Source organism: Dermochelys coriacea, chromosome 8 (genome assembly GCF_009764565.3).
Source record: "Dermochelys coriacea isolate rDerCor1 chromosome 8, rDerCor1.pri.v4, whole genome shotgun sequence".
NCBI lineage: Eukaryota > Metazoa > Chordata > Testudines > Dermochelyidae > Dermochelys > Dermochelys coriacea.
The window spans coordinates 1,287,734-1,300,402 of NC_050075.1; the positions used below are offsets into that span (position 1 = coordinate 1,287,734).

Sequence of the window (12,669 nt, forward strand, 5' to 3'; positions counted from 1 at the left end):
GCGCTCTCCTGCTCGTGCTTCCTCCCAGTATCCCACTTCCCCACTTACCTCAGGGCTTTGGTCTCCTTCCCCCAGTGAACCTAGGGGTACTCCAGAGGCTCCAAAGCTGGGACGTAGTACCATCTGGTAGACCCCTGACACCTCCCCACAGCTCTGTCAGTGCCCCTCAGGCCCGACCTGCAGCCCCCGCTATCCCAGCCCTGGGCACAGCTGGCCAGCTATGCTGCTGTATCTCAGTGACTGAGGGGAGCTCAGACCTCTCCCCCTTGTTCCCCGGCTCCTCTCTCCCCACGCAGAGCTCTGCATACACAACCCACTCCCCAGCTCCCTCTGTCACAGGCTGGCTGTGGCAGCAGCCCCCCCCCCCCCCCCCGGGACCCCTCCTGCCATGCACAGGCCTCGCTGAGAGCTGCTGTCCCCGCCAGGCTGCAGAGACACCTGCCCTCAGCCCCGGGAGAGCCAGCAGCTGCAGGAGCAGATGGGGTCTCCACAGGGGAGGAGGGATGAGCCCTAGAGGACAGTGCAAGGACACGTGGGGCAGGGCTTCCCCCAGTTGCCCTGTCCAGCCTGGCCTGGGCACAGCCCCCCAGGAGCCTGCATGGGAGGGCATCACAAGGACACCCCCGAGCAGGGGGCTCCAGAACAAGCCATCCACCCCTTGAAGTGGGCACAGTCTGGCCACCCCCATGGACTTGGAAGAGGGAGCGGGAGGGGGGCAGATGGGAGCCCCGCAGTTTGCATGTGAGGGACCCCCCGCTGCTGCCTGTATCCTGCCCCAGTGTGCCATGCATGGCACAGCCCTGCACAGACCAGCCCTTCTACTCCAAGGACCCCCGTGCTTGGCCCTAGTGCCAGCAAGGGGCAGCGCGGCACTTTGGTGTGGAAAGGCTGATTTCCCGGTTCCCAGGCCCAGCCCCAGTTGTGCAGGGGCTGATGGCACCTCGGATCGTGGGCACGGAGAGATGCCATGGCTGGGGCGGGGCCTTTTTCCCCAGGCAGTTCTGAGTGGGACCAGCCAGGCTGGCACGGCCTGGTTCACAGAGGAGAAGCACAGCGCTGCCGCTTAAAGAGACCCTCTGACTCGCTGCCCCGTGGGGCTGCCCCACTCCTGGGCACTTGTGCATTCACAGTGCTGGCTCCACACACCCCACAAACCAGCCCAGCCCTGCATGCCAGGACACGGCGCCCCCCAGGCTGTGCAGTCATGGGGCGGGAGACAGAGCCCACCCAGCTGTGCCATCCTCCAGGCCTGGGCAGCGTCAGGCCAATGAGCTGACAGCAGGCTCTGTGCCAGGGTGTGACGCCCCACAGTGCTCCGCCGAGCTGGAGCATGGCCTAGCTGCTGGCAGGTTCCCAGCACCACGCTGCCTGGGCCACAGGACAGGCCCTGTTCTGCCAGCGAACGCAGGGTCCGGCCATGTTGGGCCCAGAGCTGGAGCATGGGCTTGACCCGCTGCCTTCCCCACATAGCCATGGGACGGGCCCAGACACCCATACATGCCGCGCTCCCAGCCCAGCCCCCTCATGACATGGCAGGCACACGCCCCGGCTCTGCTGCCCTGGGCCTCTCCAAGGCTCTGGGACAGCAACTCCTGGGATTCCTCTCCCCTTAGGGCTCCTCCTTCCAACCCCAGCTCAGCCACCCCCAATCTCCCTCGCCCGCCCTCCACTGCCCCTCCAGCCTGACCGAGGCAGGCATGTCCCTATGTTGCAGGCTGGTCACCCTGCACTGGGGGCATGTGTCACGCAGGGACCAGCAAACATCTCACTTGTGTCCAGATTCGTCCCAGGCCTGGGGGTGCCTGGAGCCAGTGTCAGATCAGCCCAGCCCTGGCCAGCTCACGAGGTCTCCAATCGGGCACAAGGGGCGTAGAGCACCAGCTCTCCCTGCTTCCGGCCATGGGCACGGCCAGCTGAAGGGGTTTCGCTGCCCTTACCGGTGCCCTGGTCCGTGCTACGCTGCGTGACGTGCTCGCCCTGGTGCACCCACTCCCCGTTGCACTTGAAGTAGATCTGGGTGGCAGGCGTCGCCCTGCAGGCCAGGCTCACGGGCTTGTTCTTCACAATGTAGACATCTTGGGGTTCCAGCAGGAAGTGGGGCAGCAGGTCCGAAAAGGCCCCTGGCATGGGGTTGGCCACTGTGGCGCTCTGCTGGGCACCTGGCAGGAGAGGAGAGAGGTTCAGAGCCCTCAGGGACAGGGAGGTGGGGCAGGGAGCCAGGCTGTGCCCTAGAGTAGCCCCGAGGACAGCATCTGGGGCAGCAGCCTAGAGAGCACCCAGCCTTTGGAGTCACCAAGTCCAGGGCCAGCAGGGACCTGGGCTCACCCAGTCTGACCAGAGAAGTCACAGGCCAGGGACAGCCCAGAATCACTCCTAGAAAAACTCCTCAAATGATGGAGAATCCACCAGGACCTCGGGAAATCCCCTCCCTGTTAAAAACGGGCCCCTACTGCCAATCTGAATTCATCTGCCTTCAGCTTCCAGCCCCTGGGCCTGCTCAGCCCTTTCCCTGTGGGACAGAGGGGCCCATTAGTGAGTACTTGTTGCCCATGTAGGTACTGACAGACTGGGACCAATTCACCCCGCAACTTTCTCTTTGGTAAGCTAGATCGATGGAGCCCCTGGAGTCTATCATGCTAAGGTGGGTTTCTAACCCTTTCATCGTTCCTGGGGCTTGTCTCTGACCCCTCCCCACTTTGCCAACATCCTTCTTGAACTGAGGGCACCAGAACTGGGCACCGGATTCCAGCTGTGGTCACACCAGGAAAAATCACTTCTCTGCGCCTACTCATGATCCTGTCCCCAGCATTGCTCTGGGCACTCACGTTCACGTGATTCTCCACCACGGCTCCCGACCTTTTTCAGAGCGCCTCCCCCCCACCCCACCCCGGTACGTATGGCCACCATTCCTGGCCCCTGGTGTACACAGTTACGTTCAGCCGTATGACATGCAGGGTTCACGACTGATCTGGGGGCTCTGTATCACTGACCTGAGCTCTTCACTACTTCCCATGCCCCAGGTTGGATGCCAACTGCCAGCTTTTTCAGGGGTGATTTTATGTTTTCTCCCAGGTCATTGATAAAGACATTCCATGGGCAGGACCAGAACCGATCCCGCAGGACCCCACTAGCATGCCCCTGCGCCGTGACAATCCCCATTACTGTTAAATTTGGAGACCCAGCACGTGGCCAGGTTTTAAGCCACATTCATTTTCTATCATTGTCGTTTTCTAATCAGGACGTTGTGTGGCACCAAGTCTATGATGTCAACAGGACCCCCTCCAGGAACTGCCCCTGGAATCTCCTGAGCAAAGACACAAAGGGAGTTTGACAGCGTCTGAGTTTCCATAACCGCACACTGATTTGCAATCATTACATTCCCTCGCTGGGGCCGGCCTCTCCGCCAGCCCCTCACGTTGAACGCCCGTCTGCCCTACCCAGAGAGTCTGCTCACATGCAGCTCTGCTGGTGCCAGTCCAACCCAACCTGCTGCCCTCAATCCCAACTTGCAGCCCCCTGCTATCCCACTCTGTCTGGGGACACGGCGTTTGCTTTAGCCAAGGATTTTCGCCTGGCAGAGTTCAGTGTGGACGCGAGGCTGCACGTTCTCGCTGTTTTACACCAGTCACCACCACGGGCTCCGCCACCCTTCCTCAGCTTCATCTGTGCAGCCCAGCTACGGCGTGGTTCCCAGGGCTGAGTGGCGGGGTGACAGTGTGACCACCCCCCAGGACAGCAAAGCTGGCAGTTACCGAGCGCAGATGCGGGCAGCGGGCAACGGGCAGAGAGCACAGTGCCAGGACAAGGGGGTTCCCAGACTCCTCCAGGAGCAGGCTCTGGGCAGAGCCTGGAACAAGCCCCCCCAGGGCTGGGTCACAGTCCTGAGTAGCTGCCTCCTGCTGCCTCAGCCGGCGTAGGGGGGGTCACCTGGCTCCATCAGCTGCCCTCACCCCGGCTAATTCATCAGCACAAAGCCCAGCACAGCACTCGCTGAACCTGGTGTGACCCCCTGGCCGCACTTAACGTCATGTGAGCTGCAGGGGCCGCGACTCACTTCTCCGGCACCCGCAGCCCACAGAGCTGGGCAGGCACCCACTGATGCCACTGCAGGGAGGGGTCAATGCCCATGCCTGGGCGCTGGAGCCATGGGGGAGCCAGGCTGTGCTGAGCCTGGAGGAGCATCTGGGACCCCAACATGGGGGCTGCAGAGCTGGACCCCCCGGAGCCCACAGGGAGGAGCTGTTCCTTCACCGGGCAGCCCCTTCCCACCCCCTCCCCTGCAGCACCCTGGGGAGCAGGGAACTGGCCCCACCAGCCTAGGGAGGGGGCTCAGGAATGTCTGAGAACCCCTGGGTGACAGGGCTGGAGTGGGGCATGGGATGCCCATCGCTAGGAGACCTGCACCCGGCCCCTCCCCTGACCCTCACGCAGCAAACATCTACTGAGGCTCAGTCCCACGGCGCGGCCCAGCCCAGCCCGGCGTTCTCAGCCCCAGCTGGCTGGCAGCGCCAGGCCCCAGCTCAGTCTCCCTAAAAACAGCCCTGTTGCGGGCAGGCCTGCGGGGAGTCGGGTGCTGTGGGGACAAAGCCCTTCCCTCCGGCACCGTAGAAAATGCCCCAGCCAGCATTGCTAGCATGGGTGGTGCGGAGGGCACGGGGGAGCACAGCGCCCCACACAGCTACCAGCCTGGGGCCGGGCTCTGGGCTCCCGTCCGGGGGGGACCTGGGCAGGGGGCAGGCTGGGCACGGAGCACGGGCAGATGCCTGTGGGGCAGAGCACACCGTCTGCCTCTAGTGCGGGGAAGCCATTTGCCTCACCCTGAAAGCAATGCCTGGGCCAGGGGATGCCGGGGGGCGGATGGGGGAGTCGGGCCGAGAGATGGAGCTGGGCTCCACCATGGGGCTAAGAATGAGTGACGGGGGTTGGATCCAGTAGCCAGGACACCCCCATCTGGCTGCCTCCCCTCCAGCCAGCACCCTGCCCCAGAAAGAGTTACTAAAACTGCCCTAAGCAGTTGATTAACAAATGATAAACTAGCAATTGTGGCTCCGAGCTGTAATTGCTGCTGCTAATTGGCTGGTTAAGATTTAATCAGCAATTACATGGAGTGCAGGGCAGTAATTAGATGCCTCCTTGCACAGTCCCTGGATCTGGTGCCCCCAGTTCTCCCAAATCATGAGCAATCCCATGGGGCTCAGATGGGCCTGGGGGCTGCACACACAGATGATGGGGGCCTAGAGTCTGGGCTGCAGGAGGGTACACAGAAAGCCAGGGTGGGGCAGGGATGGGGTGGGGGAGCATAGACAGGCTGGAGACAAGGTGGGGATGCACAAATGGGGGTCGGGGTGGGGGTACACAGTTGGGGTGGGGGCATGGAGGGGGGCACAGAGACAGGTTTGGGAAGGACAGGGGTGCACAGATGGGGAAGGGGCAAGATGGGCATGCACATGGGGGCAGGAAGGGGAGGCTTCCCTGCAGTATATTTGTCTTTGCCCCTTTGCTGCGTTTGCCCCCAGCAAACTCCCCCAGACTCTGGGGGAGCCTCCTCTCTGGGAACAGCCTGTCTTCAGGGCAAAAAGCTCACCCGGCTTCCCCCTTCCTGGGTCTGACCTCGGAGCATCCAGCATCCTCTGCCCCTCCGTGCGCTTCCCACAGCGAGTCCGCCCAGGCAGGGTCCTGGGGAAGCCAGAGGGTCCTGACCCCCAACTCTGCAGTCAGATGTGACTCTCAGCCACCAGTAAAACAGAAGGTTTATTAGGTGACAGCAACATGGTCTAACACAGAACTTGTAGGTGCAGAGAACAGGACCCCTCAGCTGAGTCCATCTTGGGGGTAGGGAGCTCAGACCCCGGTTCTGGGCCTCCCCCCATCTCCTCAGCCAGCTGTAAACTGAAACTCTCTAGCCCCACCTCTGTCCTTTGTCTCTTTTCCTGGGCCAAAGGTGTCACCCGGTCACACCCCCCTCCTGGGTCTCAGGTTACACAGGTGCAAATAGCTGGGCAGTCTCACCTGCCCCGAGGGCCTCAGCAAAATCACACCTCCAATTCCCACTACCGAAGTATTGGTGCAGTACACAGGGAAACTGAGGCACACACAGTATTAGTATAGGACAGGAAGACTCACATGCAACACAACAAGATGAATAAACCCCACTTCCTCACACTGAACCAACAGCAGCCCGGCCCGAGGGGTTGGCACAGCGGGGGCAGAGGCGAGTCCAGATAAGCCCTGTGGCCCAAGGACCCTGCTCCAGTTTGGGCCGAGCCAGGCCCAGCAGGGGCAGCTGGGGACATCCCCAAGCTCCCCAGGAACACCCAGCCAGGCGGGGCACCTGCTCTGGGATCTCTCTTCCCTCTGGAATGGGCTCAGCTGCAGCAGCCCGGGCAGGGGGGAGCCAGGCACCTGGCCCTGCAGGAGAGCTCTCCTCAGGCTGCTCCCTGACCGGCCACGGGAGGCCTGCGCTGAGCCTGCCTGCCACCCACAGCCCTGCCCGCTCTGCCAGCTAGCCCACCAGGAAGGGGACGCTGCTGGAGCAGAACCAGCAGCTCCCCGCTCCCAGCTGCAAGCCCTGGCCCTGCCACCCACGCATGTCTGCCACCCGGCGAGACAAGGCGCTGCAGCTAATTTCCACGGGATGATAAGCAGCAGCCCTAACGGGCGTTAATCTCCATCAGCACTCTACAGCCTCACTGGCAATTAATTCAATTAACCCCCCCTGTTCTGGGGAGAAAGGCATTTCCTATTCACAGATTTAACGACCCCCAGCTGCAGCCAGGGACTCACCCGCACGCACACTGCGGTTTCACCCATACGTACACACACTGCTGTCTTACACGCGCACACATGCACACTGCGATCTCTCTCTCTCACACACACACACTGCGATCTCACATGCACACAGCCATCTCACCTGCACACACGCACTCACACTGCAATCTCACTCACACACACACTGCAGTCTCACCCATACATACGCACACTGCTGTCTTACACACACACACTGTGATCTCACCCACACCCATGCACACTGTGATTTCACATGCACATACACACTGCCACCTCACCTGCACACATGCACTCACACTGCAATCTCACCCATACATACACACACTGCTGTCTTACATGCACAATCACTGCGGTTTCACACATGCACACACACTGTGGTGTGGTCTCACACACTCACACTGCACGCAGGCCGCAGTGCATGTCAAGTGACCAGAAAACACGCACCCTGCAGCCACCTGTTGCAAAGCACACGCTACACATGAAACACATGTGCACACCCATGCGCCCAGCACTGCCCAGCCAGAACCCCAGACGTGCTCCTGCTCAGGCCAGGTCTACAGGTCAGGACTGAGGGGCACCAGTGGAGCTGTGGGGGGGAGCCCAGGGCCCAAGCCAGGGAACTGCCCAAAATCCCTCCCAGAGCCAACCTGCTAGAAAACCTCTGGGTTGGAATTGCAGATTACCAGCGATGGAGGCTCCCACATGCCCAGTCAGTGGCTCTGGTCGTCATGAACCCAGTAACGTGAGTCTCTCACCGGCTGCTGCTGGGATCTTGGCCCTAGCTCAGCACAGGGGCTGGGTTTCCACAGCCGCCTTCTCATGGCACTTACACTGCACGGAGCCGCCAAGGGGGTGGGCTCAGCTACCAGTGGCAGGGCAGCGGGATGGCAGCGCTGGGCACATGTGACCCCACCCGCACAGGGCTCACCCAGCCACCCACAGCTCACAGGCACCCGTGCAGGGCTTGCACATGCACAGGGCTCATGGTGACCAACGCAGGGCCCACGGGCACATGCACACGGCTCACCAATGCACCTGCGCAGGGCTCACCCAGCCACCCACAGCTCACAGGCACACACCCACAAGCGCACACATTCCTGTGGGCAGTGCCAGTCAGGGGAGCCCCATGGCTCCCAGACCAGCTTGCAGGCATCTTCCAGGCTCTGTCCTTGCTGCTCTCTGGAGACATGGCTCCTGGCAGCAGCCCCAGGCAGGTGGGACTCAGGTGGGACATGCACCCAACGGGGGAGGCACCAGTCTCAGGATGTGCACCTGGCAGAGGAACTGGCCTCATCAGGCCAGAGCTGCCCACCCCATGTTCACATGGGGCTGGCACTGGAGAGGGCTTTGCCCAGAAACAGATGAATGTTTGTGCCCGTGGCCCAGCACTCCCAAGAGACCTTCCAGTAACAACTCTCCCCACGCTGCCCCATTGGCCCCCCTTCGGCCCCAGTGCTTAGCCAAGAGTGGCAGCCTGGCAGGGCTGTTCCCGTTGGGACAAGTCAGTGCGAGGAGTCTGCCTGCTCCGGGGGATACTGTGTAGCCACGAGGAACAGGCAGTCAGTCCCTGTTCCCTGGGACCAAACAGCCGCCCCCTCGCTATCCCCACACCCACCCCTCCGGCAGGCTCTGTGCCCAAAGAGCTGCTCACTCTCCCCCTGCTTAGCTCACCCCGCCCGGCTGCAGACCAGTCCTGGCCCTGCCCTGGCACCCAGGGAACCCCTCTGCCCACAGGCTCAGCTCTCTCCCCCAGCTGTTCTTACCACATAAAGGAGCTTGATTGCCCTTCCCTGAGCCTGCAGGAGGGGGCTGGGCTCCCACTGACTGACTGAAGCCTGGGATTGTCTCTGGAGCAGACACACCTGGTGGCAGAACAAGCCCAAATCCCAGGGGCGCTGCAAGATCCCTGCAAGATCCTGCGCCGACCTCCAGCAGCGCTCTGGCTCCCCCACTCCGGTCCAGAGACAGGGGGTGGGGGTGGGAGACACACTTTGTGTTGGACCAACTTCTGCTGGGAGCAGAGCCAGGGGCACATGGCTCCCCTCAGGGCTGGGCCAGGTACTCCCAGCGGGCCAGCTAACGGCCAGGTGGGACAGATATGCCCACCCCTCCGGGACCACCACAGCCACGACCACCCTACAAACAACCCTCTAGTCACCGCAAGAAACCTCCAGCCGTGCCTGGCACGACGGGGCCCTGATTCAGGCGGAGAGCGGAGGCGGCTCTAACCTGGGCAGCTAGCGCCAAGCCCGAGGGCCCTGCGAAGGAACGCCGCTGCCTCCTGCTGTGGGGTGACAGGGAGGGCACCCCATGCTGGGCACAGCCCTACATGGTCCCCGCTCGCCCTGGCGTTGGGCCCCAGCTCTGATTGGCTCTTCCTCCCAGCTCACCTGCCTCTGAGTCGCCATGGGAACAGGCTAGATGCTTATGATGTCACCTTGGCACTAGATGTGAGCCAGGTTCCCTGCTGAGAGGCGGGCGTGTGTGTGGGGATGGAGAGGGCGGCGGGGCTGGCTCCAGAGCCTGGCGTGTGCGCTGCCCGCTGCTGTTCTCTTCCATGCCAGGATCGGGCTGATGGAGCAGCCTGGCACTGGCAGTTAAATGGGTAACGGGGGACGGGAGCCACTCTCTGTCCCTGCCAGGACTAACGAGGGCAGCTCCAGCCTTAACGAAGTGAGGGGAAGAGAGTACCCCGCAGAGCCCAGCTCCCTGCCCACTGAGTGTTGGAGCCAGATGGGGAAGGAGGGACCAATGCATGCCAATCTATGAGGATCTGCCCTCCCCTGTACAGCAAAAGACCCCCCACCACATCCCATTCCCAGCCCCCTCCTCAACCCTTGCAAGCTTGCCCCAGTCGCTCCCCCGGCCCTGCCCCCTTGCTGCCCCACAGGCTCTCCTCTGAACGGGCATCTCCATGCCCACCAGCATGGGGTGCCCACCCCCATCCAGAACTGCTGCTCCTTTGAAGATCTGCACCGAGCTGGCACTGCTGCCCAGAGGCGCAAGGCAGGGCCCATGGTACTGGGCTGGACCCACTGGCTCCCTTTGCTAGGGGGAGGTGGCAAGACCTCCCCGTTTCCCATTCATGCACTGCCCCCGGCATGCGGTGAGTGCCCAGCCACACACAGCACCAGTGGCCTCACTGGGGGGAGAGGGGGGTCCCCTGTGCTCCGCACTGCACAGGAACCTAATTATCCCTTGGCCCTGGGGACGGGCACCCGCCAGCCTAGACCCAGCCCAGGGGCTGGGCCCAGGACCCTGTGCCCCGGCCCAGCCCAGCCCCACTTCCCTCTCCCAGGGGCCAGGCAGCCTGTGGGTGGGAGGGGGATAGGAAACCAGACCCTGCCCCCCCTGCCCATGGCTGCTGCCCCCTCCCCTGCCTGGTCCCACCAGCTGCTGCTCCACCCTCCTTTGTGCCTGCAGTAGGGGCCAGGCAGAGGCCCCACTGTGGGGGAGAGGCCTGGGGCTGTAGCCCTGTGGGGGAGAGATTCAGCCCCCAGCAGGGCCTGAGGCCGGCAGGACAGGGCCAGCTCGTGCCCCAGCCTGCTCTGGCTCCAGCCATCCCCTCTCCAGTGCCGGGCTCTGGCGTTTGCAGCTCGCTCCAGCCTGCGTCACCTCCTGGTTCACATGCTGGGGGATCCCAGCCCAGCCTGCCCCTGCCCCGCTGCCCGCAGCATGTAGCAGTGGCCATCTGGCCCCCGCCTGCCCATCGTTCAGTCCCTCATGCTCCCAGCCAGGCTGCCTAGCGGCTAGCGCCGGTGCACGTGGCTGCGTGTCCTCAGCAGCTGCATGGTCTTGGCTGCCTCCCTGGTGAGCAGCTGTCATGGAGCTGGCCCAGCGCTGCCTGCAACCCCCACGGCCTCCCCTGCATGCCTCGGCCAAGACCAGCAGCGCTGCCGGCGCCCCACACTCCTCCGCACAGACAGGCCCCGGAGCTCGGCTCCAGCATTTCCCTGTGTGGGGCTGGCCCCACATTGACCCTCCTGCCCCTGGGAATGGGGCCCGCGTGAGACGTGCTGGCAGCAAAGCAGGGGGGTGAAAGACTGGTGCTGCAGGGGGTCAGCGTTACGCATGGCCAGGCTGCTCCGTGGGGCAGTGGGGCAGGCAGCACGGACGGGGGAGGAGGCCCCCTGCTGGCTGACATGGGAGTCATTACTAGTGCCCCCCCCGAGGGGGGGACAGCTACGCATGGTGCCAAGGGAAGGGGTTGCCACGGGAGCAGGTCACTTCTGGGAGCCCACATAGCTCCTGGTGCCAGAGCTGCCAGGGTGCTGCTCCCATCTGTCCCCCCCAGCCTGGCTATCGCCTGGCCCCTGGGGGCTGGTGCCTGGTGCCCAGACCCAGGGCTGAGCTCTGGGGGGGAGGACTCAGCCCAGGATGGCAGCGAGGGCCGGGCACTGTCCATGGTGCTGAGGCTGGGGGGAAGGAGCCCTGGAGCTGCTAGACCTGGCCCTTTCCAGCCAGCTGGAGGTGGGCACATGCCCAGAGCAAAGGGTACGCTCGTTGGAGGCAGCTGTGCCAGGCAGCAAGCTCGTATCCTCTGCAGTCTGGCTGCTGGCACCACGTGAGCCCCCAGGCTCCCACCTGCCATGGCTCCAGGGACAAGTGGGGCTGCCCCAGGCTCCAGCCCAGGTGCGCTGGCTGAGCACCATGGACGGGGCTCCCCGGCCCTGCAGCTCATCTCCGAAGCCCGGGGAAGAACAAGCTGCCAGGCACTGGGAGCTCCAGTGGGACGGGGTCCTCACGCACACGCGCTCCCTGCAACAACCCCCCGGGAAGGCAGACACCGGTGGGGCAGCGGGCAAGAGGGACTGGGGGAACGGGCCCTGGGTAAGGCACCACGTGGGTCCAGTGGGAGCTGATCCTTGGCACCACAGCACCATGCTGGGGGATCCAGGCCTGGGGGGGAAAGAAGAGGGGCTGCCCCACCCCAGTAGATAACGATGGATCACTAAGGGGAGGCGGTGGGCCCAGGGCTCTCCCTCTCAGAGAGAACCCTGGGGGCCGCAGGCAGGGCAGGGAGCGCAGCACCCCAGCCCAGCCTTCCCCAGGGTTCCCCAGCATCCCTACCCGTGGCCAAGGGCGTCAGTGTGCGTGGGATGGGCCCATCCCCCACAGCCCAGCAGGGCTCTCGGGAGAGAGAGCAAAGAGATGGGGTTGGGCAGAGGGGTCAGGGAAGGATGTGGGTAGAGCAGACAGATGCACAAGTTGTCAGACAGACAGTCAGACGGGGAGGGGCTATGTGTGGGGGCAGCCCCCACCCTGGCTCACGAGGCCACTTTCAGTAGAAAATAAACTACCCCGGGGAGCAGGAGCAAGGGGGTGGGGGGCAGACCCAGGGGTCAGCGCCAGGAGCACAGCGGGCACCTCTGGGGAGCCCAGACGGGTTGACTAGCTCTCCAGGGCAGGGACTGGGAAGCTGCACCATGCACCACAGGGAGGGGGTGTGGGTGTGTGTTACACAGAGTGTGTGTCTGTGTGTCCTTGTGCATACACGCTTGTACAGACAGTGCGTGTGTCTGGGTGCGGATCCGTCTGTACGCAGCTTGTAGGTGTGTGTGTCTGTGTGTGTGTATGCTTATACAGACAGTCCATGTGTGTGTCCATCTGTGTCCATGCATGTGTGTGTAGGCTTATACAGACAGTGTGTATGTGCACGCTAGTGCAGTGTGAGTGTTACACAGCGTGGGTGCAGGGTTGCACAGATGGCACGAGTGTTACACAGCATGTGTGTGTGCAGGGTTGCACATACAGTGTGTGTGCATGACACAGCATGTACCCATGGTTGCACAGATGGTGCATGCACATTGTGTGTGCACATGATGTGATGAAGTGGGAAAGTTCTTAATGGTTTCTCTGAATACTGTATGTGTGCCTCAGTTT

General features: G+C 63.0%; 1 protein-coding gene across 3 annotated transcripts in view; it reads right to left on the bottom strand.

The window, feature by feature from the left end:
• Positions 1–12,669, bottom strand: part of UNC5A (unc-5 netrin receptor A) — a 52,064-nt gene that overhangs the window by 24,309 nt on the left and 15,086 nt on the right. For all 3 annotated transcript variants that reach the window (XM_038413172.2, XM_038413171.2, XM_043520561.1), the window contains exon 2: positions 1,938–2,159. In XM_038413172.2, coding sequence (XP_038269100.1) covers positions 1,938–2,159 — 222 coding nt within the window. The remainder of the gene's footprint in view (positions 1–1,937; positions 2,160–12,669) is intronic.